Below are 27627 nucleotides of genomic sequence, written 5' to 3'. Positions count from 1 at the left end.
CAAAAAAGTCATTGAGGCCAAGATGGAGACATACTGGTTTGCCTGTTTCCCCATAATTCTAAACAGGAACCCTTTTTTAACACAAATTTGTTTTCAGTTGTGAGACTTAAGTATTACAGGGGATTTGTCAACATATTGTCATTTTGTATGCTGTTCGGATGCCACTGTATGTGGGGTGTGGTATAAAAGCCAGCTAGATACTACACTTTATCCAGCCTAACATTTTTCATTGGCTACGCAGCCAGCCAAAATGATGCTATGATTTTATTCATAAGGCATTTTCTATATATGCAATATTCTGTGCTAGTCCTGAATGGTTACAACATCTCTGTAGGAGATGAGGTAAATATTGCAACATACATAATATTTTTAAAACGGTAAAGCTCTGATCTTATAAAACAAAGAAGCAACCTTGAGTCAGTCAGCCAAGACCTTTTTATCAGTTTAATCATAGAATCAGCTAGGTTGAAGAAGACCTTTAAGATCATCAAGTCCAACCGTTACCTCAGGACTGACAGACTACCACTAAACAATATCATTGAGGGCCTCATCTACACAGCTTTTGAACATGTTCAGGGACAGCGATTACACCGTATTTCTGGGCAGCCTGTTCCAACACCTGATCACCCTCTCTGTGAAGAAATTTTTCTTAATATCCAATATAAACCTCAAGTGGCACAGCTTGAGTCTGTTTCCTCTTGTCCTATCACTTGTTACCTGGGAGAAAAGACTGACCCTTACCTCATTACATCCTGCTTTCAGGTAGTTGTAGAGAGTGGTAATGTCTCCCCTGAGTCTTCTCCAGACTAAACAAACCCAGTTCCCTCAGCCGTTCCTCATAAGACTTATTCCAGGCACTTTACCAACTTTGTTGCCCTTCTCTGGACCCGCTCCAGCACCTCAATGTCTTTCTTGTAGTGCGAGGTCCAGAACTGAACACAAGATTCTAGGTGTGGCTTCACCGGTGCGGAGTTCAGAGATCAACGCTCCCAGCCAACTTGGTATCATCTGCAAATTTACTGAGGATGCACTCGATCCTCTCATCCCCATTGTCAATGAAGATGTTAAACAACACTGTCTCTAACACTGAGTCCTCAGGGACACCATTAGTGACCGGTTGCCGACTAGATGCGATACCATTTACCACCACCCTTTGGGCTCAGCCATCCAGCCAGTCTCCAATCGAGCAAAGAATACACATACCCAGGCCATAAGCAACCAATTTCTTCAGGACAAAAATGTGAGAGACAGTGTCAAAAGCTTTACTTAAATCCAAATACACAACGACCACAGCCTTTCCCTCATCAACCAAGTGGGTCACTTTATCACGGGAGTAGATCAGGTTGGTCAAGCAGGATCTGCCCATATGTAGCAGAACTCGACCAAAGGGGTAAATTTTTGCATTACCTTGCCACTGATGTGAACGCCACAGCTGCGTTCATGTATCGATATTCATTATTGCTATCCATATTCGTTGTTCCCCCTGGATTATGACTGATCCAAAAGAATTTGAACCTTCATTTTGAATTTTTTACATTTTTTTTTATTTTATCTTGGTAGAAGCACACAATTTGCTGGAAGTGGCAGAAGCTATAAAAAAATGAAGGCATGCATATCTCATGCTATTCAGCTGACTGATAATTAAAGTGCAATTAAATTTTTTATGGTGTAGATTGTGTCTGTTTTCCAAAGGGAAGACCTCAGAGCACAGACTGATAGACAGAATACAATGTTTCCTAAAAAAACAGTGGCAAGGTTTACTAGAGGATCCTAGAGTGGGAAAAGGTTCAAATTCTGCTTTCTTCAGGCACTGCAGAATGTTATTTCTTAAGAGGAATTTAAATGAGGCAGTGGTGATACTTTGCCAGTTTGGCATAAAACATAAGGAAATGCAGAGAAAAATGCCCAGAACTTAAACTGGGGAGAAAAAAAAAACAAACCTTTTCTCAAATCTGGTATCATTAAGAGATAGCTAGGATCTAATAGGGGAGAAGTCCAATAGAATGCAAAGCCCGAATTCTGTAGTGTTTTCAGTGCAAATTCACCACCTGATGTGTCTGTGCCTTTCCCCCAGGAATTAAGAGGAAAATTAATCCAGTAGGTTTTCCTTTATTTCATAATTTAGCATGGATCCAAGTAAGTGAATGTAAGTGAATAATTGTCAAAATGTTTCATGTCTCAAATATTATTTTTTTTTCTGTTGAATTCTGAAGATAAGTATTGTTTCCAGCTTTCATGATTCTACCTTCCTTAGAAATGATGACTGATGCAGAAATGTAAAGAAATGGAGAAGCCTGTAATTACTAAGAATCCATGAATCCTAAATAATTGTTATTAGGGATAAAAGTCCAACTTCTTATATAATGCAATTTGATCATACATTTAAATTCTTGTAATTACGTGAACAAAACTGGTAATTGCAGGCTTGTGTATCTTGGGAGCTTAGTACAGTATTTGTCCTTCCCTACATTTCCTGACATAGCAATGAATTTTATTGGGTACCACTAAAACCTCATCCTTTAAAGACAGCAAGTGAGAGAAACAATTTTTTTCTCCAGAAAGTACCATCCATCTTCCTTTTTAGGCAGCTTAAATGAGAATATTTAGTACTGTGGCAAGCAGTTGCTTGCACTTGCTTTGTGCACGTAATCACTTTGTTTTGCTGTGAGAAAGGGAAGAGTGACAAATAAAACAGGTGACAATGTCTGTGAATTTTGATTTTGGTTTGCTAACAACCTTCTTAATGTTCAGATTTCAGCTATCTTGACAAGTGTATTGATAAAAGATGAAATTCACATGCAGACAGACAGCCCCAGGCTTATGCACCACATAAATCCTGTCTAAGCCTTTAAAATATGCTTTAAGTGGGTCTAATTGATGTACAGGACCTGTATTGGCCCTTGTACACATGGGGGAATTGCTCCCAGTTTTTTAGCTTGCAACAATTAACTGTTGGACTTTGCTTTAGAAATCTTTTATCCTTTTTTATCTGCTTCTGTTTTTGCTAGTGAACTGCTTTCATGCTGCCTTCTCTTTAAACACAAGCAGAGTGGAATGTTTGAGATTGTGATATATATATTAGATACAAATGCAAATTAAATGGATATCAAAAAGGTCAGCATTAAATAAAAATTCAAATCAGATATTTGGATCTGATTAGACACTGTGTGATCTGTGCAGTATACACATGGGCATTGTGCAGAAAATCCACTAAACACGATTATGGGAAAGCACACATTTTGTAAAGGACAAAATTCATCATATCCCTTAACAATTCTGAAGACATAGGTGGATACTAGAATTACTATAGCAACTGAACATCGCTAGTGTCTGCTAGTACATTAAGTACAATATGTCATTTCTGATTAATACTTCATAATTTCTATTTATTGTACCACCAGTTTTGGATCAAAATGTAGCACAGCCAGCTTATTAACCTAATAATGCAAAATATATTCTTGTATCGAGTCTGCACTTTGTCGCATATTGTCGAGTATCCGAAAGTGCAAATTTTTATATTTTTTTCACATTAGGCAATTTTCTGAGTACTTCCTGTCCACTTCAAACAAGTCTTATCAATAAAATATCAAGTTTTATTCTGAAGAAAGGGTAGTTACATGATATTTCTCATAAGATATTATTTTTGCATGTGTTTTGGACCAATGTTCTGAAGAAATATTGAAGCATTTGTTTGACCAATGCTTATGCCTCCAGAGTAAATAACCCAAATAGATTTTAAAGTGCTTTAATTAATCTTTTCAAATACCTGTGTTTCTCTCAACTTAATGCAGCATGGTCCAATTGACTTTGGAAATGAATCAAGCTAAATATGAAATAACTCTACATTAGTTTTCAATGACAGTACCTACAACATAGCTGAAGTGTTAACTTACGTTCACACTATTAACCTGGAAAGTCTGTAGGTAGAGAAGCTGTCTGACACTGATATTATGAAGAGCAATTATGTGTACCCAAGAATTTTAGTTATTTACAAACTCCTCCTGAAAATTAGTGTGCTTGCCCACATATTGCAAATGCTGAAAATTTGAAATTGTAATCCAAAACAATGTGTTTCATACTGCAGTCATGATTTCTAATCAAGTCAACTTGGGGTTCATTGGGGTAGTCCCAAGTACACTGAAAAGCATACAGCTGAGGTTTTACCAGACACCCTTTCTTTAAAATATGTGTAAATTGTCTTTATTCTATGTTGAATTGTTGACCTTGTCTGTAAGGTAAACAGATATGCTGGAGTTCATAGAGTTTTAAATAAAGTGTTAAAATTAAATGTAATACAATAATACACATACAGTGAGGTAATCAATAGCAATGTTGTGGGATGGTTACTGGGTGAAAAAGACACTCTGGCTAAGCTGTTCTACAGATATTAGATGCCCAAATTGGCATCAGTTTATCCACTACTCTGATTTATGAAATCTGCTCTTCATGTAAATTGTAGAATCATAGACTTGTTTAGGTTGGAAAAGACCTTTAAGCTCATTGAGTCCAACCATTAGCTTAGCACTGCCAAGTCTGCCAATAAAACCCTGTCCCTAAGTGCCACATCTACATGTCTTTTAAATACCTCCAGGAATATTTCAGTAGTTGTAGAGAGCGATAAGGTCTTCCCTGAGCCTCCTTTTCTCTGGGCTTAACACCACCTCAGCCACTCCTCATAAGACTTGTGCTCCAGAACCTTCACCAATTTCATTGCTCTTCTTTGGACCCGCTCCAACACCTCAGTATCTCTCTTGTAGTGAGGGGCCCATAACTGAGCACAGTGTTATAGGTGTGGCCTGGCTGCACCACTCATCAGCACCAATACAGGGGGACGATCACTTCCCTAGTCCTGCTGGCCACACTGTTTCTGATACAAAAGGTCATTCACTGCTTTTAAAAATAAAAATTCTGCTTGTAGAGTCACACTACAAACGCACTGACAGAGTATGTGTTGGAAGTAGTTCTGTTCAGTGTACCAAGGTTATGTCTTGGGTTTGATAACTTACTGTATACATGAGGCTTGTGATGCAATTAACAAGTCTGATGACTATGGAGGTTAGTGATCTTGTCAGTCTTTGCAGACAAAGACACAGGAAAGATGTTTAGTGAAGGAGCCCTGGGCATGGGCAAGCCATATTAAAAGCTAAAGGAGACTTGGTGGTGGAGTGTTCAGAAGAGGCTTGGCTGTTCCTGAAACAAGACAAGGCTGACAAAAGAAGAGAGAAAAAGAAGAGGTAAGTGCTCTAGAGTTGGAGACAAAGCAAGGTATTCCTGTATACTCTCTAACCCAGTAATCTCTCCATTTATTCTTCTCTGTTGAGGGGAAGATCGCCTTTTTCAATGTTTGTTTTCTGGTATAAGTATTTTGCCACATGAAACTGCCATAAAATGTTATGTCTTGTGTGTTGTATAATATTGTATGACATACTGTGTGAAATGATTTGATCTATACTCTATCATGTGGGAATCAAAAAAAATTGTGGTATGGTTATATTTAATCTGTCTGGGCTCATATTTTCAAATGCTAAGGCAATCTGCATATCTGCATGCGCTCATTTAAATCTGCTTATGTCGTGGTGGAAATACTTTTACTACACAGTAGTGTTTGTGCTGTCACTGTACCTCCATGCACAGCAAAATTTCCCTCTTGGCTCATCTCTATTCATAAACAAACCTCATGGAGAAGTTAATAGTCTGCAGTTTTAAAGAATCTACTCTATCATGCCTCAAACCAGCACTGAAAAATTACACATTTTGCAAAACTTGCTTGCATAGTTAGCAATATTTGTACTTTATAGCAACATATAAAAATCATCATTTGCATGGGTAAACTATCTAGGACTTCTTCTGTGTTGTAGCTAAATAGCTCTATGTTTGGAAGTTGGCTTCATTCTTACCTCTGTTCTGGAAGCGTACTGCTAAAAAGTCTGATAGCTTCTAGAAATGTGTGACTTTGAGTTTCCTTTTTGTGTAATTATTATCTTTGAACTTAAAATTTAAATTATGCCAAAAAATTGGAACTGTAATCTTGGTGCTTTCTGAAGGGGAAACCATGGCCTAAACACCAAAGTAGTGGTTATTCAGCTTTAGGATGGGATCTGGAACATTCCTGTGAGAGGTTAAATGCCTACGTGGTAAAGCTGCTCGGAAACGTCAAAGGAGGGGCTTGTCCTTGGCTAAAGACAGCAGTTGATGGTAGCACCAAGTAAGGGCTAGAACTGAGCCATATACCTTCTTATATGAAACTACAACTCTTATCAGCTGTTCATCTGATAATGGGCAATGTAAATAACTGACTGCCCTAAATACCAAGGACTGTGTTAAGGTATGTCATAGTTTTTGCCCACAAAAGTCTGCAGAAAGCCAGTAAGCAATTAGCAGAACTGGTCTTTCATGTGAGTCAAAGTTGCTGGTCCTTTGACAGTCTTACAAAAAAGGGGAGGAAGTGGGGCAAGAAAATTATTTGAATTACCAACATAAGCAAAAAAAAGAGGGAAGATACAGCTCCAAGGAAGATCATGAAGTCCTTTTTATTAAAAAAAGCTTGCAGTGCCACGATGTGCATCTGCAAAGTGACTCCAGGAAAGATCTCAATTTTTCTGGGAGAGGAGGTGTCAGCTAGCAGAGGCCTTTTTTTTATGATCTATTGAGATACATATGGTCCAGCATGAAATATGAACTGGAAGTGAGACAAAAATCCTCAAAATGGATGCCATGAAAGCCAAGAGGTAGCTAAACCATATTTCAGAGAAATCACAAATAGACAACCAAATGGTGAGGTCCCATTCTGCTACTTTGCAAAGTCAGATGGAGCAGGACATTTTGTTTTTGCCTGAGGCAAGTAAATGCTGTTTTAGATTTCAATGCCTGACTCATGCCATGGATTCATATTTAATAGCAAAGACTCAGTACATGGTTTTCCTTGCAAAAGGATATTGACAGATTCCTTTTCATGGCTGCCTCCTGTACCAATTTAGAAAGATGCCCTTTAGGCTGCAGAGATTAATGGACAGATCATAGATCAATGGGTAGTTTCCTGAGGCTTCATGCACAGTACACTACTGCATGTCTTAACATGTAATTTTCAGTGTGTATAGGGAATGTACTTTGAAACAGCTGTTAGTGATCTAACAGCTGCTTCAAAGATGTGTATCTTGCATGTAGCCCATCCAAATGAGCGATCAGCCTTCACAGAACATACCATTTTTGTTATGTGTAGGTAGACAGGGCCCTGGAGTGTAAAAAATACAAATGATGAATAAAAAGATAGCAAAAGGAGGTTAGACGGAAAAAAGGCAACTTTGTGGGATAAAGAATAGTGAACGAAGAAAATGTAACAGTAAGAACAGATAAACTAGGAAAGAAAGATACAAAAACTAGAAGAGGAAAATGGACAAGAAAACAGGAGACAAGTGTCTGGAAAGAAATTGGAATATCTTTTTACTGTTCGAAATAATGACTTGTGAGATAGACTGGAGATTCTGCCTCAGACATAGCTGGTATGTGTAATGGGAAACCAATAATAAATATTATACTGAAGTGCTTTAGCCAATAAAGGGGTACAACCTGGGACACAGGATGATATAGTAGTCCAGGACCCATAGATATGTTACCCTGGCAGTTTTGCTGCACTTGCACAGCAGCTTGCTGGAGCTGGCTATTATTTCTGAGCTAGAACTGTGAACCTTGTCTCACTGCACAGAAACTGTCTACTGGGAACTTTAGGCCAAGTTTTACAGAGTCTTTCTTAAGCTCAGTGGGGCACAACTAACATTTGATAGAAAAAATATTATTTGAAAGAGTGCACATGTGTTTCTTTTGCTCATTTTCCCTCCTCCACTCATCCATAAATCAATGTGCTAATTGCCTTCACACAACTGGCTGAGAGGAAAATGTGGTTGCTCACTCTTTCGTAATATTAGACTGCTACAAGCTATTTATTCATATGCTTTAGGCATGATAGTGCAGTTGGAGTCCTTCTTTTGTGCCCACTGCCCTCAGTGAACAGGGTGCAAGGTAAATATTTATCAGATAATTTTGGAGGATTCCTATCAGAACTGTACTGTGCTGATGGAATGTCTGCCCGCAGCCTCTAGGGAAAAGAGGTTGACTACAAAATGTCTGTGCCTTCACTGGTGCCTGAGCAAGTGCCATTGTAAGGGCTGGGCTGATCAGGTCCCTGACAAGTAACTCCACAGGATTTGCTGTGCAGCTTCCAGGGAGGGTTGGTTTGTTTGTTTTTTCTGGTGGTCTCATGGCCAAATTCTTCAGTGTCATATTCAGCCACTGTACTTGTGGTCTGGCCTGGGGAAGTGGCCACCCTCCTATGGATCTCCTCACAAGGGCTGGAGTTTCCATGACTGGAGAAAACATTGTCCTTCCAACAGAAGGATATGTATATTTTTATCTAGACACTAAGTGGCAGGAAAACCAGTTAATTCTTTGAGAATATGTGTATCATGCCCTGTATTTTCAGCCTGTGAACTCTTTGTTTCTGCTTTTGCTTGAGATTTTTTCAGTAGGTCACCGAATGCATTGCACTTTGGCTGAAATGTTCATCTCTTGTCTGGCCTTGTCATGTCAAGACAAATACCTCTAATGACCTAATCTAGGAACGCAATCCAAAACCTCATATGAGGAAACGCAATGCAAAATTCCTATTGAAGATTATCTTTTATCCTTCTGTATCACACATCTAAACAAGCTCCCAGTGGCTGGGTCACATAACTGTAGCTAAGTTTAATTTTGCAAAAACTCAGAATCTTTAGGCCAGCAACATATGATTACAAAATGGTGGATTGAGTTTACAAATAATTTTGAGCCAAAATATGGGCATAAAACTTTGCTCTCTGTCCCAGAGAGTACTGTAGTAAGAAAACAGTATTTGAATAAAAAAAGAAAAAAAAATCTTTTAATCCAAAGTACTATGCATTCTAAGTGACGTTTTGGCAACTTGGTTTTGTTTCTGGGGCTCTGACATTCATATTGGTTTATAGCTCTTAGAAACATGTTGTTTCATGGTTTTTTTTTGCTAGCAAAAGGCAAAATAACCATGGAAGTCTATGTATCAAGTGTTAAAATCGATGGCATTGTACTAATTTATATCAGGGAAAGTGTCTTGAGATGTTCTGCTATCTATAACATACATGTTGGATTTATCCATTGGAGACAATAGCTCACAGGCTAAACTAACTACTGTTATGAGGTACCGCATAAAGCATGAAATCTTGAGAATTATTTTACTTTATATGAACTGAAATGTTCATTTCATGGATCTATTTCCTCCTCGAGCAATCTTTTCTTAAAAAGTTTTTACCCCTTACCCATTCTGTCAAGCTACATATGTACTCATCGATCAAGGTGTACCGCAAACATGGCTTTGCTTGAAAAATGCTTGCTCAGTGAACATGCTACTTCCAATTACAAACAGAGAGTTCAAGCATGCCTTGCTCTTTTGAAGTATTGCACACTGTTCTCCATGCCATGAAGAGGCATAGTGGTGTAACATGAAAAAAAAATAAATCTCTCCTTTATATTCAGCCAGCATTTCAGGCAGCACTTTAGAGCCTAGGAGAGATTATTGCTCATGATTGCTGTTCATAAAGTTCATAGCAGGTCTCCTTTCTTCTCCAAAGAATGTTATTTTACCCCTCCCTTTTCTTCCAGATTGTTTTATTTCCTAGAAAACTCTGGAGCAATTTACATGCCTTTTGGGTTATGCAAGAAATTTTCTAGCCAGCTGAGCAACTGGATGGAAGTTAAGTGTTCTCCAGTTCAGGCAGATGGTCTTGTTTAGCCGTCACATTTTAACTGTGTAGCTTACCAAGGATTTGTAGTTCTCTTTAGAATCAGCGCTAATAACTTGAACTTCTACAGAATATTCCTGTTGAACTCCTAAAGCTCATCACAAACATGATTAAATTTAGCCCACATATGAACTCCAATGGATAGATCAGTATTCTTATCTTAAAGATGGAAAAGCTGGGACACGAGGAGTAAAGCTAGATGTCTAAATGAGATATCTGACATCAGGCAATGGAGTTCCTGTTCAGACATGCTGGTAACACCTTATGCATAAGAATCTCATGAAATTTTGTAAATGCTAATTCAGCTGTTATTGTTGCTGTCATTGACGCTATGTATCCATGAAGCAAGAAAAACTGAAATGGCAGCTGATAAAGCACAGGCTTGACAAATTTTGAAATGAAGTGGATGTGGGTAAAAGCATAAAATGATTGTAAGAGAGGTGAGTCTGGAAGGCAACTGTGTGCTCAAAATTTGGGAGATGAGCCATCCAGATGTTGGCAGGACAGTGAGATTAGTATCACTAGGTTCAACAGCTACCCAATGAAATCAGAAGCCTGTACACATTGAGCTGCATCAACTCTCAGCTTTTGGGATGACAGTGAAAGAGCATCTTGCTGGTGTGAAGACCGGGGTAGAGATCCCTGGTCTCGCTTTTTCCCATAATCCCTGTATTGCTATTAACATGAAACTCTGTTGGTAAACACAATGCTACTGTGGTAGTTAGTGCAAAGAGGAACGTATTTACTCAGGGAACAAGAATAGCACTGGATATCATCTTTCTAATCAGATGCAGAGTAAATTCCTTTCTGTATTCACTTAGCTTCACTATTAGCTATGGATATGATACATTGCACTTTCAAAGTAAAAGTGGTGCTCAAAGAGCATCCTCACATCAGAGGAAACACTAAACAATTGACAAATGAGAACCACAGTATCTTAGAAGGGGGGCTTCACCTCAAAGATTTAGGGCAAATTGTGATGGGAGAAAAAAAGTAAAAGGCATGGAAAATGCTGTAAAAAGACAGTGTAGATTTGCTAAAACAGATTGTGCAAGAATGCATTTTAGATAAAACAATATAATCTAGATGATACCGTAGAACTAAGCTTCAATGAAGAATGTCATGGAATATTACAGAGTTATTGTCATTCTTGTTGATCATTTGCTCAAAAATTATAAGAAATGGTAAGAAAGTTGTGGGTTTGGGGAAATATCAAAAAAAAAAAAAAAGGGGAAGATTCATCTAAGTCCTTTCATAGTCTTGCTCTAAACTGCAATCTTATAATTTGGAAATAGCAGACAAGGAAGAAGATTTGGTGATCGCTGACTTTTAACATGCCAAATGATATAGTCATGGAAGAGGAAAATAAGAACCTGGACTTAGTTATTCATTTGCTTTTTGATCATAAATCAGCTGCACCTTGAGGTACTGGGTGGATGGTTCAACTAGTGTCTGAGTGAGACAGAGCACCTTTTTATTTGTTCTGAACATGACAGTTAGTTGTTGGTTTCATCTGATAACTTCTAGGTTATACAACAGTGATCCTTCCTCATTAGCGTTTTCCACACTACCCGTGTTTTTGTAAATCCACCAACAAGTCCTTCCACAGTCATTTCTCACGTTATCAGTCTTTTGTATTACAACAGACTTCTGAGCTAATCTGAGATACTGGTGAGTGGAGAAAAGACATTTTCACTGGAGATGTCAATATGCATCCTTCCTTGTGCAGCTTGTGTTTGCACCTGCACACACACATGCTTTCACAACCTCTCTGAAGTTTACTGACAATAGTACCAATTAGACATGTGTGAATATGATATGGGGGGGACTCATATTGTAGCAAAGGGAATCCATTAGAAGAAAGTTATATGCAACTTGCATAAGGGATCCAGTGGTATATATATTTGCCTTTCACTCTCTGGTTGATGAAGAGAGATCATACAAACCTGTAGATCTGTGATCTGCTGTAAGAAAACTGGAGTAAAAACTCACATTGGTTGTATCTGCAGCCAGGCTTGTAGTTGTATTCCCAGCTATATGAGATATGGAAGGTGGAACATTTTTCTTAACATTTTTCTTAACAGCTAGTCGTAGGTTCACTGCTGGAGGAGAAGGTAACACCAAGGTCTGTCACAAATTACCATGCTTTTAGTGTACATTTTCCTTTTGTATTTTCTTCTCTTCCTGTGTGTATTCTCTTTAACTAGATTTCCCATTCTTCCTTTGCTGTCTTTTCTACACTACTTCTGTTTTCTGGCACTTTCCCAGTATACCGTATATGGCTTTTAAAATCTTTTTATAAATCCTTTGATCTAAACTGTTGACTTTATTTTCTTATTCTTCTGGTTATGAAAGGACTGAGACAGTATGTTCTTATCTGCAGAGACATTCTATCCTACCATCTTTAGCTGTAAAGATGGTAAGCTCATGACAAAAAACCAACAAGATCTACAAGATGTTTTGAAGATCAGCCAGGACACAGCAACAATCTATGCAAAATCTTTTCCTACTTCTATTCCAGAGTGAACACTCTTTCTTTCCTTAATACTTCTTAATACCAGAAGAAGACAGAACATTTGAAGTGGACAGTTCAGACAATGTCAGCATTTTAAGAGGGTGAGTTGAACAGATCAAGAGCCAAGATGAAAATTGCAGTTTATACCACCTCGTCATTTTATTGAAGTTATCATTCAAATCTTGGCAGAGCCAACATCTGGAACAATATCCATTTTAATGTGACATAAATTATCACCGTAAGGAATATGGCAGGATGATCAGCAGCTAGAGAGAAATAATTTCTGAGACGGATAGCTAAAATTTCTTGAGAATTCAGTCGGTTAAGAAATGTGATTGCTTATGTGGTCACATCAGTTAGATTACTGAGACAAATAGCAATTGAACAGTATGAGATGCAGATGTGATGAAAAATATTTTGAGCCATAATTTCATCCATCTAAATCCTGAACTGTTTCCAGAAGCATTTTTTTCACCAAAATAACAGGACATTTCTTGAGTGAGGACAGAATAAATAAACCCAGAAAAATAAATTGACAGTCTGGCACAAAAGTTTCTAAACTGAGATTACTGTCTCTACGTTTCATTTGCAAAATACAGGAAGGCTGTTAAGCATATAAAACTACATTTACTTTCATTTGGATTGGCAGAATCAGACAGATAGACAAGATAGCATAGATACAAGAACTGAACTCTGCATCCAAAAGTTACAGTGGGATCTAGGTTCAACTCTTGGCTTTCCCAGACATTTCCTCTTGTAACACTGGACAAACCACTTCATTTCCCTGGGTGTCCGTGTTATATCTGTGAAGAACAAAGGTTGTTCGTGCCATGCTTTTTAGTGCTTAGTATGATGAGGCTCGTACATGAGTTGTGGTCGCTGGTGAAAATTTCTGTACTGGGGATACTGAGAGTTTTGCCAATACAGCAATAATACAGATAGAGAGCACATATAAATCAGACTGCAAGAGTGTACATCAGGATATTTTATAAGAGTATGGAGACTTTCAAGTGAACTCTGATCTGTTAGGTCTACACATCACTACTTATATCAGGCCCTAGCTGGCTCAGAATATGGTGCTGACTTTCTGCTGTTATTCGATTAAACCAGAAGAAAAGTGAGCCTCTTGAGGTAATTAATAGTTTCAGGTAATAGTAACAGAAAGTAACTTTTCCTGCTTTAGTTTGTAAGAGATTTTCCAACATAAATCTTCTACTAATAATAATGTCTTATCATAACTAGCAAACCTTTTTTATAATGCTTAAGGGATGTGCATTAGCAGTTACCTACAGGAAAACTTCCTGCTAGTGCTGAGGAGCTGATCCCCGAAACCAACTGAGAGAGGTCAGATTTGGGGAAAAAAAATAGAAAAGGGTGATGCCAATATTAAACTGTTCACTAAGGCTTTGATTGCCTCTATGAGACACTGTGATGGAGATATAAAATGCACAATAAACATTTTAGGCAGCTGGAGTATATCAGGCCTACCGCAGGTGAAGGATTTAGTCTGCTACTCCAAAAATGACATGGCTGCTGGAGAAGGTATAAGGGTAGTTGTAAGATACTGAATTTATTTAAACCTAGCTTACTGTATTTGCTAAGAGAAGAAAAGAGAGAGAGAGAAAGAGAAGCCAGAAAGAATAAGAGGTTAACACCATTATTATTCCAAGAAAAAGCACATTATTAACATGAAAGCCAGGCCAGTATTGTTTTGGAAGGCTTTCTCAGGGACCCTTAAAGATTGTTCACAAGTTAATATAGATATATTCCCTTAAAAAGTCTACAGTTCCAACTAGACTTCAAATACTTAGCATGCAAAATAGTCACTTCCTAGTTCAGTGTCAATAACACATTCCCACTTCCTCCAAAAATAATCCTGTAACCTTGCTCCATTTCAGGCAAAACTCTTGCATAGAGCTCGTGCTTATTAACAAATACTGATATTGAGCAAATTATGTATAAAGCTGCTTAAGATCATTTTCTATAAATAGAGCATTGCTTGTTAAGCAGTATTTCAGCCTCAAATTGCTGGTTTTAGAGCAGGAATTGGTAGATGAATTTCTGTGTAGATCAGACAACGGCTGCAGCACCTTTGTCATTAAGATCTGTAAAACTCCTAAATGAGCACAGTTCATTTACCTGTCGTATGTTCCTGATGCATAAGATTTCTTTGACTATTCATAAAATAACTGGTTCCTCCCTAGAAATGTTGATAGATACCAAATGTTTCTACTTTTTGTACAAATACTCATTTGTCCTTAAATTTGTCCTAAAAATGTTTCTAATAATTCACATATTTAGAAGCTGTCAATCATCCCAGCCAAGGAGTAGAAATAATATCATGTGAATTGGGTGACCAGTCTCACATCACTGAATAGTGAAAGCACAAATAACTGGACAACATAAAAAAATTCCTAGGCTGCAGTTAGATGAAAAACTTTGCTGAATGCTGAGCTAAAGAGAGAAGGTTGAGCTTAGAAGGCTGAACTTATGGGGTGTTATATTTGTGCTGAACATTTCCACCAACTGTAGCAAGTACATTTCTGTAATGAGGCTGATGGTGTCCTCTTTGTATTCTGCTCCCCACATTTGCTGAAGCCCAGGAGCCTCCCTCCTCTTAATTCATTCTCTGTTGCTGGGGCTTCTAAACTGCTTTATATTTTTTATGCTGTCATGTTTACTTGCACTAAAAGGTACTGCAAACCAATTTACAGTTTCTTATTGCATCACTTTTTACGTGCCACCATTTAAAAAGCCTTATAATATTTCCATTTTAAACCCTTATTTAAGGTTTTATAAACCCTGCCTGCTTCTAATTACACTGGGCTGAAGACAGCAGTGTAAATGTTAACCCCACAGACTGATTTACAAGAAACGTGTCCTGGGTTCAGCAGTAGCAGTCATTTTTCCCCTTCTTGGTAGCTGGTGCAGTGCAGTGTTTTGACCTTCAGCTTGGGAACAGAGCTGATAGGTGATGTTTTGGTTTGGCCAAGGACTTTGTGAGCCTCATGCTCTGCCATTGACCAAAGAGGTTTCCATACCACAGCACGTCATGCCCAGGATGTGAAGCCGGAAGGGCTGGGAGACGGCAGGGTTGGAGGAGGTATCGGTCGGAGCTTGGTCGGGCTTGGGGGGCGAGTTATCGGTCGGCTGGTGGTGAGATGATGTATTCTCTTCCCTTGTTATTTCCTTTATCATTATTATCATTGGTGGTAGCAGTAGTGATTTGTGTTATACCTTAGTTACTAAACTGTTCTTATCTCAACCTGTGGGAGTTGCATTCTTTTTGATTCTCCTCTCCGTCCCTCCGAGAGCAGGGGGAGGGCAAGAAAAGGGGGGGAAGTGAGCGAACGAATTACCTGACTGGGTTTAAACCACGACAAAACGGTAGGCATCTATTTATTTTAAAATATGAGGCATCAGAAAAGGCAGCGATTTTGCATAGTCTCTTTTATTACTACTAGGCTTTAATACACAAGAGAACACAAAAGCTCTGATTATTTACCTACCCTGTAATGGGAGATAAGTTAAGTGGAATTAATGGAACCGCGGTATTAAGAAATAGAACTGGCTAAAATTTGTCAAGGGCTGCTTTTCTACATTGTCCTTTACATGAGTATACAAGGAATTGCTTGGAGATGGTCAGAGCTAATATAGAGAATGAAGAAAAGTATTTTTTTCTTTATATGTATGACCAGTGACTGTTCTGGGGTTAATTGAGGCAAAACTTGCGGCTGAATTACAGATATGAGTTATTTATTTCATGGTGTATTAGAAGCAGCTATTGCATTACAGAGTATGAGCCATATCTTTGCCTAGTGAAAATTGGTACCCTTGTGTTTTGTGAATGAAAAGCAGGAGCTGCTGGTGCCTGGAACAGTGGAACATTGGTACAAGCTACCTGGAGACTAGAAAATAGCTGTCATTTGAGGTTTTGAATAGTAAACTTAACAGTGCCTTCTTTGCCTCACTGTCCACCTACTAAGTCACACCTCAGAATAAAGGTTGAGCCAGGGATTACCTGAGAGTGTGACCCCTACAAACCCACCAGACCCAATGGTCACCTCCAGCAAAGGCATTGAGAGAGCTGGCCAGCTTGCTCACTATTATCTTTGCAAGGTTGAGAACACCAGGGAATTAACATCCAAGTTGGGAAGTTACAGTCCAGGTGGGTAAAGAGGTAAAAAATTGGTCGGGTGGTGGGTGTGAGAGAACATGGCTGTTGGGTCATTCCCTGTTTGGATGCCAATAACAGTGGGGTACTGCAGGGAGGTGGAGCTGGGACTTGTCCTCTTTCACGTCTTTATCTATGACCTGGAAGAGGCAACAGAAGGGCCTCTGTGAGGTTTGCAGAGGACATCAAACTGTGAAGAGCCATCCATAGGCAGGAGGGCAGGCTGGAGGGACAGGCCAGCATGGCTGCTGTTCGTCATAAACAGCAACAAAGCTGTGCTGCCTTATATAAGCAGAAGACATGATGCAAAATGTACAAATTTTTCTCAGCTTCCTCCAATCCTCTTGTTTACAGTGCAGCTTTACTTGTTAGCTGTTGTATTCTGTTTAATCCCTCTTTGCAAGTGAACTACTGGGCACTGATCAGTGCCAAGGGCCAGGAAACATCACACAACTGTCTTTATTTGAGCTTTCAGTATGTTACTGTTCTCCTTCCTGTCCCTCAGGCCCTGGTAAATCTAGTAAAATCCTTTTCAGATAGAAATCCTATTCTTCCAAAGCTGTAACACGTTTTACAGCATGTATTTCTCTATAGCTGTCATAGTCTTTTGTTGACAGTCTTAAGGTACCAGTTCCTTGGCTGGTAAGTGTCTTCCTTATTCTTAAATTTATCCACTTTGTTTTGTTCAGAGCAATGTGTGGGGATAATAAGTTGGCTCACAAGTACCTGCCTCTGCTTCTTAGTTCTTTCTGCCATGCCAGTTCTTCATAATACTGAATCCTAGGGATGCCTGGAAGAAGCCAGCAGCATTTTTCCCACTTACACATTTCCCAGAAGATCTGCAAGCTGTCTGTATTTCTTTGGTAAACTTACTCATTGGATGTGCTTCCACAAAAGGTGTTCCAATATTTTAATAGATTTATTCCAGAATATGATAATAATCAGTTGTTTCAAATGTCAGTTTTAAGGCTTGCAAAATGTAACTATGTACATGCATAAGATCAGAACACAAATCAGCTCAGTAAAACAGCTTTGTAAATATTTATGAGCAAAAGGTTCTTTGTTTCACACTTACTCCTTCTGTGTCCTCATCTTAAATTTTCACTTGCTTTAGTTTATAGCTGGTAGTCTGGGCTGAGTACCTGACACTGCTAAATCAGAACCTGTTTTCTCTGATCTTGCGTATATTACATTCCTAAATCTTCATCGGTTGCAAGTGAATGTATGATCTATAGAAAGAAACCTGTTTGCATGGGAGGCCAGATTCGGAATTCTGATGGCCATGTGTGAAGTTTCGCAGGCACCGCATTGCTAAATTAAGCATAACCTGGATTTGTCTATGTGAGCTGCCATTCCTGAGGTGATTGTGGGTGAGGCAAGACCCAAGTTCTCTGTTTAAGTTGGTATTTTGAAAGGAGTTGGTGATTCAGGAGGAAGAGCAAGACATTAAATAGGTGGTTGAAAGGATGAAAGGTAAAGGTATGAAACAAAGGAGATGGGAAAAGGCTGTGAAGGAGCAGTGGGAAAAGAATCAGAGCTATGAGGATACAGCACAGACAGTCTAGTGGGGGCTGCAAATGTGAGTTATCATTTCATGCAAAACTCTGCTTTCCTAGCTCTTTCTCCCGTGGCTGTGATCCTTGCCCCATGCGCTCTGGCATTTCAGTGGCATAGAGGTGAGGGAATGACTTTTTTTACTCCTTCCTTTTTGGTACTCAGAGGTGGGAGCAGACGTACACAATTGTAGGGTTTTTTTTTGCAATTTTTACAAAGTTGTGCATGTGCTCGCTACTCCCATTTGTGCCGTGTTAGTGCTGCAATTTCTATTATTACTCACTGATTCACACCAAAATGTCTGACTTAATCGCATGTTCTCCCTATTTCATTAGTAGCAGATAGCATCATTTAATTGCTAATAGCCATAAACAAAACCTAAAAATAAACCTGATAATTTTCTAGTGTTTGTTTAACCAGATCCTTGAAGTTCCCGAGGGGTCAGTTTGGACTGACATAAGTGCTATCAGTTGTCTCTTGTTGGCTGGCTCTCCAGCTTTTTTGAACTGCAACCCACAATGGGTCTGAACAGGTGGTACTTGTGGCAATTCAGTGTGGATTATTCTCATTGAGGAGTTGGTTTCTTGCTTCATGAGAGGCTTTGGCAGATTAAGAGCTGTTGCTCATGAGATCCTGCCAGACATGCTTCCCATGTGTTTCTGTATGTCCTTACTGAAGCTGCATGGGATCAGCAGAGAAGGGGGTTTTGGGTGTGAAAACAATCTTCATTTGTGATTTGTAAGGGCGGCCAGATACACTGCCATTTAGACAACTACTTGTATTTAATTGTGCTTGCATTTTCATTAGTGAAAAATAATGGGGAAGAGAGCTAATTAATTTGCATGCAGACTTATCAGAAGATTCCTATACAGTGTATGAATTTAGATGGTTTAATGTTTTAGCGTGCATTTAACCATACGCATGCACAGTTAAGTGTCTTTCTGACTGCAGTGGTACCATTCATTTGCAATTTCCCTGAAGTCCGATGATCACAGGTTTGGTGCAAACATAAAATACATTCTCCAAAGAGTAGATTTTGGGAAGCTTATTGCCTCTTCTTCTTGTAATTTTGACAAATTTTGTGGGTTTTTTAGACACTAGTTAAGCATATTGCTAGTGTACTTGAAGAAATAAAATGCTCCTTCACCTCACATTTCCTACTGGCCAGTTTCAGGCAAGTCACATCCACAGCTTTCTGCAGCCTCCGGATTGTTCTCCCGAGATGCTGTGCTCTCCATGTCCAGGGAGATGGTGAGATCCAGGTGTTGTGGCCACCGTGAAAGCCACAATTTCAAGAGATCTTGCAAGGAATTAATGATGGCATTGCTCTCTGTCTACTTCCTAGAAGAGAAAAAGAAAACAAAGCATAGTTCTGTTTTTATTAACTCCAATGAGACTGATGGAAAACCTCTGCTTCTGTAAAATTAAGAAAGGGAGTGTATCCTCACACTAGCAGATACCTTGTCTAGATGCACAAGCCAAGTATGAGATGTTTCCTTAGGCATGCAGCACCAACTCTTTCTGCAACAGGGAGCAGCAAGCAAACCTTCAGTAACAGTGGCCTCTGTCCTACATACCTGCTTCCCCTGCAGTCCCTCTCTTTCATCTTGGAGGATCCATGACTGGGTTCCATGCTGAATCTTCTTCTTAAAATTGTACCTCTCCAGAGACCTGAGATTGTGAACAATCTCTGTTTGCAGCACTAAGTACAGTAAATGCTATTGTATTACCTAACAGTAGTGAATTAAATAATCCCACTCCCATTAGTTTCTAACAGGATAATGCTAAAGGCATTCCTCTGAGATGGAGAGTAATAGTTTGCTAATTCCCCTCAGTATTTCATGCTTCTCAGTAGTGCAGCTAATTTTCTCTGAGTACCTTATTAACATTCACAATAACTTTGCAGTCCCACCCTAATAGCTCCCTGCAGAGGCAGTGACTGTGAAGGTGAGAGCTGACAGTGACACACTTTTCATCCTTTTCTCTGCAGTCTGTATTATCCTGGTTTCCATCCACTGAGGGCTGTCCAGCTGATGAGAGTGGGCAAACTGCAGTACAGTCAAGACCTGTTTCCTCAAGCACTGGAGACCTTGAAGCAGGTCAGTGTTGTGAACTGTTTTTTTCTCTGTCTCCTTCCCTCACTTCCCCCAAACCTGCCATGTGTCCGTGTCCCCCCCCCCCGCCTTCTGCTCTGACTGTATCTCACTGCTTTTTCCATCAGTGGTGTTTCCCCAGGCTGCAGCTGAGTGTGTGGTGATGGGTCACTGTTGCTCAGCGTTTCAGGCACTGACTTCCTCCAGTATCAGTCACTGCTAATCACAGTTTGATAGCTCAGAGGTGCCTGGATGACAAATTACTATTAGATCTGAAGAGATAAAAATATCTTAGTGCCTCAAACTCTCCTTACCATAGCAAAGTGAATCTGGGAGCACTGAAATTACAACAGGAGCAGAGCTGCAGATTCTACCCTCCTTATTCCCTATCGAGGATCTTTGATTTCAGATTGGAGAACTTTGTCTTTAATGCCTGTATTTTATTGTGAGCCACACTCAAATCAGCAGGCATGCTTCTTGATCCCTCCTGTTCCTATATCACTCATCATCTTTCTCCTCTTTGATCTGTTTTTGCAGATGGTGCTTTCCTAGTTACATTTATTTCAGCTTTAAGCCATCCCTCTTGTAACTGAGCTGACTTTTATATGAATTTCCTCCTGTCTCAGGCTCTTATTTGTCCGGCCATTTTATTGCTGTTAATATCATCTTAAATATATTGAAAAATCCCCTTCCATATGCAACACGTCCTCAGGATGTAGGCTCTCAACTTGCTGCAAATCTTCAGCCCTTATTCACTGCTAAGGTGTTTTTCTCCCTCCTGGAAGATGTGCTGCCTCCAGTTCCCCCCAGAGAGGTCTTAGCTTATTCCCTTATGTTATTGATTGGCCTGTGGTCAGCTTGGCCTGAAGACAGTACATACTCTGTGTGGTTCCCCTCTCATCTTTCAGCCCACCTCCAATGCTTGACACAGCCTCTGTTGACATTGTTTTGCTGGGTGCTGCAGACAGCCACCTGGCCCAGCTACTTGCCTGTTGCTTCTAGGCAGGAGCAGGTCCCAGTCAGCATTTCAAAGAGGTGCATAAGTTGGCTGTATGTCCCCTTTGTTTAATGTCCATACAATATGAAGAGCTAATCTTTTTGGTGAAGAGTTAGAGCAGCTGCTTGGGATAGAAGGGGCTGGGTGTCTGCACTGGAGATAGGGGGAGAAGTGGGTTTTACTTCTGCCTGGATCACCTATAAAGTTAGTATCAGTCATGAGTGTCTACATAACTTACTATTTTGTACTTACTTTTTCAACCCCTGTATCTATTTGGTTTAAACTAATGATTAATTATGCAAACTGAATAGCTTATAATTTCCACCTGTTGAAATAATAAATTAGTATTTAATATGATGCAGTTTTACTAAGTCTTGGTAACTTAAACTTTCATTTCATATATTTAACTTAAATTATGTCCAATTCTGATCATTAAAAAGCAGATGGAAGAATAATCAATTCTATTTTCCATGCATTATTTGGAAGTAAGTCATATGTCTGTCATGTGCAAGGTAATCTGGTCTGCTATTTCCCCCATAATGTTTATAAACATTCAGACTTTCCTTTTTAGCAGGTGGAATGAGACCCCAGTTAGAGGAGCTTCTAGTTTCATTGATACTGCTGTAATATATCAACAAGTTTTCTTTTAATTGCATTTTTAATAGGATACTACATTAAACTAAAGTGGAGTGAATTCCCCTAGAGACATCTGAATACTGCTTATCAGTGAAGGTGGAAGATGTGACAGGGTTTTTTATGATTTTAGTGAAGAAGTTGCCCATTACAAGCCAGATTCCTGCAGTATCATCCTTTGAGTACTGAGCAACTACCTAACACAGAAAACTTTTTTGAAGCTGTGATCTCCTCTTTTGCTGAAAAGGAAGAATAACGTGCTGCTCACTATTCTATGCCATACCTCAGTGCATCTCTAACTGTGGTTGAAAGCCATTAGTGGTCCACAAGGACTCTAATGTAAGTGCTCTACAGCTAAGATGCCGCACCATTTATAATTTAATCCTGTTGTGGTTTTGCCTATTTCAGCCTCCCCCTTTCACCCGCATTTGTGAGACAGGGAGAGACTGAACTCCCACTCTCTGGAGCACAGCTGAACAGATGAAAAACTTCCTGTCATCCCGTTTCTCCATACATCTTGTAAGCATAGGACACAACGTTTCTTTGGATGAGATAGGAAATTGATTTCCTTCATTGCTGTCTACACTGGAACAAATTAGAGCAAGATATAATTCCCAGTTTGTTGTGAGTAAAGGATGTGATTCCTAATATAATTCAGATAATGTCCTAGAGTTATATGAGAACACAGTTTGGCCCTTTGTGATTAGATGTGTCAACAGAGCATGCCACATGCTCAGAGCAGAAACTCCATTATGTTCTCTGTTTCATTGCTCTTCTTAATACACTCTGACACTGAATAGCACCCTGTTGGAACCCTCGTCAGACTAATTTCACTGTGGCATTAAGGAGAAGGATGTGGAAGGTGCAGAGGAATTGAGATCTGAGTGAAATTCACCTCACATATAAATCTCATTTAATCAGGCACAGACCCAGAGCTGCTGGGGATTGACAGCCTCTCTGCATCAGATGCACAGAGGCTGTCTGTTAAACCCAGCAGACCTTCATACATAGCTCTGCAGCTGTAATCCTGTTCTCTGCTCCACCCATCATAAACTGTCACTATCATATCACTGTCATATCATCCTTACTCCTAGTGCCCTTGGGTTTAGCTCTCTGCTCTGCATCCCCAAAGAAGGCTTAAATAATGTGGAGGGCTTTATGTTACCCATTAAAAAGAAATCATGCCCTGAAGTATATTAGGCCCTGCAGAATCTAATGTGACAGGTTTTGAAAATAGAAGTGTTGGAGAGAGGCAACACTCTACTTCTGGAATAAAACCTGAAGGTAGCCATTGGTTTATTGTACAACCAATTTCAAAATTTATATACATCTGGTTATGAAAGATAAAATGGTGGGAGGACAAACAGAATTATAGATCAGGAAAACCTTTGTCAGCGAAAGACTGGAGCTGTCTGACAAACCTAATTTAAATAACCTGGAATAACTGTAAAAAGTGGCAATAACAAAAATTGCAATAAGCTGCCTTGTGAAGAGAAAAGATTCTCAACTGGGAAGCAGCAGTCCTGTGGAGCTCAGGGCAGGTCTGCATCTCTGGAGCTCATGGGAGCCCCTCGCAAGTGTCTGGATTTGTCCTAGGTGCACTCACATAGCATAAACATTTGCTAGGTGTCACATGTTACCTTCAGTGCACCTTCAGTTGCTGTGAGCTCACCTGTTTGGTTGCCAATAACCTGTGTGGAGCTGGACTCGGCTTAGAAGGACAGGCAGGATGCAGTGGGGAAGGCTTGAATTCAAGGAGAAGACTTAATTTCTGAGCATTGCTTCCTCAGAGCAAGCTGATGAGTGCTGCAGTGTGTCTTGCTGCAGTGTGTCTTGCTGTGTTCTGTCCTCTGGGCTGTGGTGGTGATGGCTGCCCAAACCCACCGCTGCCCTTTCCTGAGCAGGGCAGTGGTGCCCAGCCATTGAGCGATGGCTGTTGGGGACAGGGGATGACAGGCAGGAGGATGTGCACTCGTGTGACACTGGCCAGTTTCCCTGCGGACCCTGCACTTGCTGGCACAGTCGCAGGAGCACCTTTGCCCTCCCACAAGCTGATGGGCATGGCCCTGTCTCAGGAAGGCCTGCAACAGGTACAATATCATCTCCCTTTTTGCTGTAATCTCTGGTGTGGAGGCAAAAGGCACAGAAATTGGGGTAAAATCCCTCCAAGGTTTCAGAGCAACGCTGAAGAAATCCTGTTTCTCTGGGTGTTTGCTTCAAATGCCAAATTGTTTACCAGCTGCGGTTAATAGTAACTGTGATATTTTTTGTTTTCTTATGCCTGCTTTAACAAGTATCCCCGTCAGTCAAGAAAGATGGAAAACCACAGATACTCCCTCTGAAATGCGAGCCTTCGTTTCATGCTGTTTTGGTGTGTGGCCATTTGCTTTCTGCTTTCCTTGTGATGGGAGTGGAGCCGTCCTGCATCTGATCACAGTTCCCTGCAGCTGTGGTGATGGGCATTCCCACCCATCCCCATGCAAATCAGGCATAAACGACTGTGCTGCATTTCATTTGCATTCATAGAACAACAGCCGTACCACTAATCTAATGGGTTTTACGTTCTTCTGGGAGACAGTATGTGGTTTATGACATTGTGGCCTGTGTTGCTGTCTTGCTATTACTATAGTTTTTCATAGTTAGTTTTGCTCTTCTTTCTGAGAGGAAGACCACACAGACCACAGGACTGCTCAGCCTCGACTCTGCTGGTTAACTGTGCAGTTTAGGAGAGCAGGGGAGTGTTTAGAGAGCCTGCATGTTCTTGCTTCTGCCCAGTAAAACACTTCCTTGCTTTGGAAGTGAATTATCCCCAGTTTTGCACCAAACTTTGCAAAACCAGCTCCATAACTTGATGCCAGTTTAAATTGGGAATTACAGAAGTCATTGTTATTATAACTTCTGTGCAGCTGGTTTTGACTCCTACTGCAGTGTGTGAGACGTGATTTTCTCCCTGAGGAAACAAGGGATAAAGACTGGGTGCATTTATCTACCATCCTGAGAAAAGAAAGGAAATGGAAAGGAAATGTTGCAGGTGACAGATAAGTCAGCAGTAGTAGCATTATCCCCAAATTAGGTGTGATATTAAGGATTTTTTTTCCTTTTACCAGAAGTATATCCATATGGACATCTGGCTGCTCATCAGGGTGATGCAGGTCCAGGTTCGTCACTAAATGCCTGAACTCTGTCACATAGGTAGGCTGAAGATCAAGGTCAGCTGCCCCGGGACTCCGACTCACATGTAGCCAGATGTACATCTCTTAGCATACGTCATTCACAATAAATCCATCAGCCTTCTTGTCCAGGCCATGCAAAAAGGCTGTGCACCAAGTGTGTCTGGATCCATGGCCAATTCACCTTGCCACTTTGCTCTAGGGTGATCCTGCTCCTTCCTAGTTAGCATGGGTGCAGCTATGTGTTGCTGCACTGCGACATGCACAGGATCCCTCCTGTAACTGTCCTGGGCTGCACCATCCAAGGATTCCTACACCACGCAAGTGTTATTCAACTGCTTATTAAAAAAACCCAAACCCTCTTGTACTGCTTAATACCTTACACTCCACTATGTTGAAATGCTTCTATGATCTATTCTTTACAACGTTTCCCCAGTATGTTAAATTAGGAAAAGCAGAACACTAAGAACAATTTAAGTCATCTTTTCAGGAAGTGTAATTATGACAGTTGTAAACGTTTTGCCAAAAAAACACGACCAGCTTTGTATTTCTGCTAAAATAGAAATAGACAAAAATGAAGGTTTCCTAATTTTTTAGGCATTTCTAATAGTGATGAAAGCATTTCCATTGTTCTGTTAGTTTAACTGAGTGTTTTATCCTTTGGTAGTAGTGCATTGTGGGAGCTCAGAACATATTTGACTCTTTTTAGAGCTCCATGCACACTCTGATTTGTTTTGACTGCCGTTTCAACTTGTTCTTTCAGTCTTTTGCTGCCTCCCTCTTTTTCTTAAGAATTAGCTAATTTGAAGCAAAATAAACTGTGTTAGATTTTCCATATGCTTGCCAGTCTCTAGAATGTGGAAGCTTTCATTTGTTTGACCAAAGAACATATTTATTTTTTATTTTTGACTTTCCAACTTAAGTAAGGCCCCTGCCTTGACTTTTGGTTCCAAAAAGATCCTTTTTCTGCAGTCCAAAGCTGATTTAGCTGAATTTTGTCAGCTGACTGGACCAGGAACTTCTTGAAACCAATTTGTTATTGATAATTACTCAGTTTGGAATGAGAAAAATCTCTGATGTCTTTTCTCCTACCAATACACTTCTAGCTCCCTTGGGTTGGTTGTTTTTTTTTTCAGAAGTGCCAAATCCATTTCCATCTGGTACTTCTCTTTTTGCAGGAGGAATTTAATAGAAGGAAGAAGCAGAAATGTCATATGAAAAGTGATGATCTAAACACAAACTAGGCAAAGAGCATTTCAGACATATCTGTGGCAGGGAATCAGCAAGCATAAATTGGCCTAGCAATAGAAAATGACAAACACAGAGAAAATAATCTCCGGGAAAAGTAGCAAAGACCCATTCCCCTGCATGCCTTTTATAGTGTAACTATTAATGTACTCATTTGTTTGATGCTATACGTCGTTTCTCCTGATACAGTTAAGGCACTTTATTCCATTGGTTAACCATTAATGCATTTCTATTTACAGGACTTCAAGGCTATTAACATGATGGACTTCACAGTTATCTTTTAAATAATGTATCAAAACCTTGGGTGCTGTAGTTGACCGATCTTAAAATGGCCTTCGTGCCTCAGTGCAAAATATCTTCCTTTACTATTCCAGACATCCATCTGTGCAACATACTAGTGGGCTTTAACACCTAAGAATAATGTATCAGTACCTCCTTCTTTGTCAGGGACAAATCATTGTGCACTTTGGGGTGCTTCACTCCTATTCCTACTATGCCATGCATTCAAGCCCCCACTGCCAACCACTTGAGGACCAGTACCTATATCCCTACCGTCCTGCAAGGATCAACCCCTTTGTATGGTCAGCACAATAACTAATGTGTCCCTTTCTGTTCTCTTCTCAAGGCCTATAATATTATGAAGGTGACCCATGGGACAGATCACAGCCTGATGCAAGCCTTGATGGAGATAAAGGAACAGTGTGAGGCCATCATGAGGATACAGTGAAGATAGCATCTAGTCTGAGAAACAAAATATTCAAGGATAAAGGAAATCAAATGCTTTTTATTGCATTAGAAAGCTTCTTGATGATTTTCCCTTTTTTTTCATTATGTCCTACTTGCTTTACAAAAATGTTTAATATTTGTTAGTTTTGCTGTGTGATTGATGTTTGGATGAATATCAGGAATTTTCAGAGGATTTTTTTTCCTACTAAACAATCTAATTGACAGTACCTAATTATCAATTTACAACAGCTAATTTAACTGAAAATAAATATTGGGGAATGCATAGAGTCATCATCAAAGTTATGAAGTAATGCAATTCCATTGATATCAGCAGTCACTTTTTTATACCAGTTTATGCCTGAAATAAAGGATCTCATGTCAGACACGTTATAAGCAGAGAGAATATTTTTTTCTCTTTCCCTTGCCTTTCAGTTTGGTTTCCAAAAGCCTGAACCAGTGCTCTTTGATATTAAATAAGTTTCTCAGTGTTTTAGATGAGATTTTCTTCCCTCCAAATATGCCAGGGTTCTGCCGCTCTTCTTGCACTTTCAGATGTTATTTTTATAATATATAAATATGATATATTATATACTAATTATATATTATATATTATAATATATAAAATGGACTCAACAAAAAATTTAATCAAAAGTGTATCTATGTGGAGTTGAAATGGCTTACTCTGTTTTGTCCCCATTTTGACTGCTGCAA

General features: G+C 39.7%; 1 protein-coding gene across 6 annotated transcripts in view; it reads left to right on the top strand.

Moving 5' to 3' along the window:
- SMYD3 (SET and MYND domain containing 3) overlaps positions 1 to 27414 on the top strand; it is a 402483-nt gene extending 375069 nt beyond the window's left edge. For 5 of the 6 annotated variants that reach the window (XM_062629464.1, XM_062629467.1, XM_062629466.1 and 2 more), the window contains 2 exons: positions 20040 to 20148; positions 26816 to 27414. In XM_062629464.1, the coding sequence (XP_062485448.1) occupies positions 20040 to 20148; positions 26816 to 26917 (211 nt within the window). In that variant the 3' untranslated portion in view covers positions 26918 to 27414. The remainder of the gene's footprint in view (positions 1 to 20039; positions 20149 to 26815) is intronic. The other variant, XM_062629465.1, reaches the window with a different exon arrangement.
- Positions 27415 to 27627: the final 213 nt, after the last annotated feature.

This window comes from Pezoporus occidentalis, unplaced genomic scaffold, assembly GCF_034315485.1.
Source record: "Pezoporus occidentalis ecotype Australia unplaced genomic scaffold, CSIRO_AGI_Poc_V1 ctg34, whole genome shotgun sequence".
Lineage (NCBI taxonomy): Eukaryota > Metazoa > Chordata > Aves > Psittaciformes > Psittacidae > Pezoporus > Pezoporus occidentalis.
The sequence above is the reverse complement of the archived record's forward strand: the minus strand, read 5'-3'. Positions and strand labels throughout refer to the sequence as shown.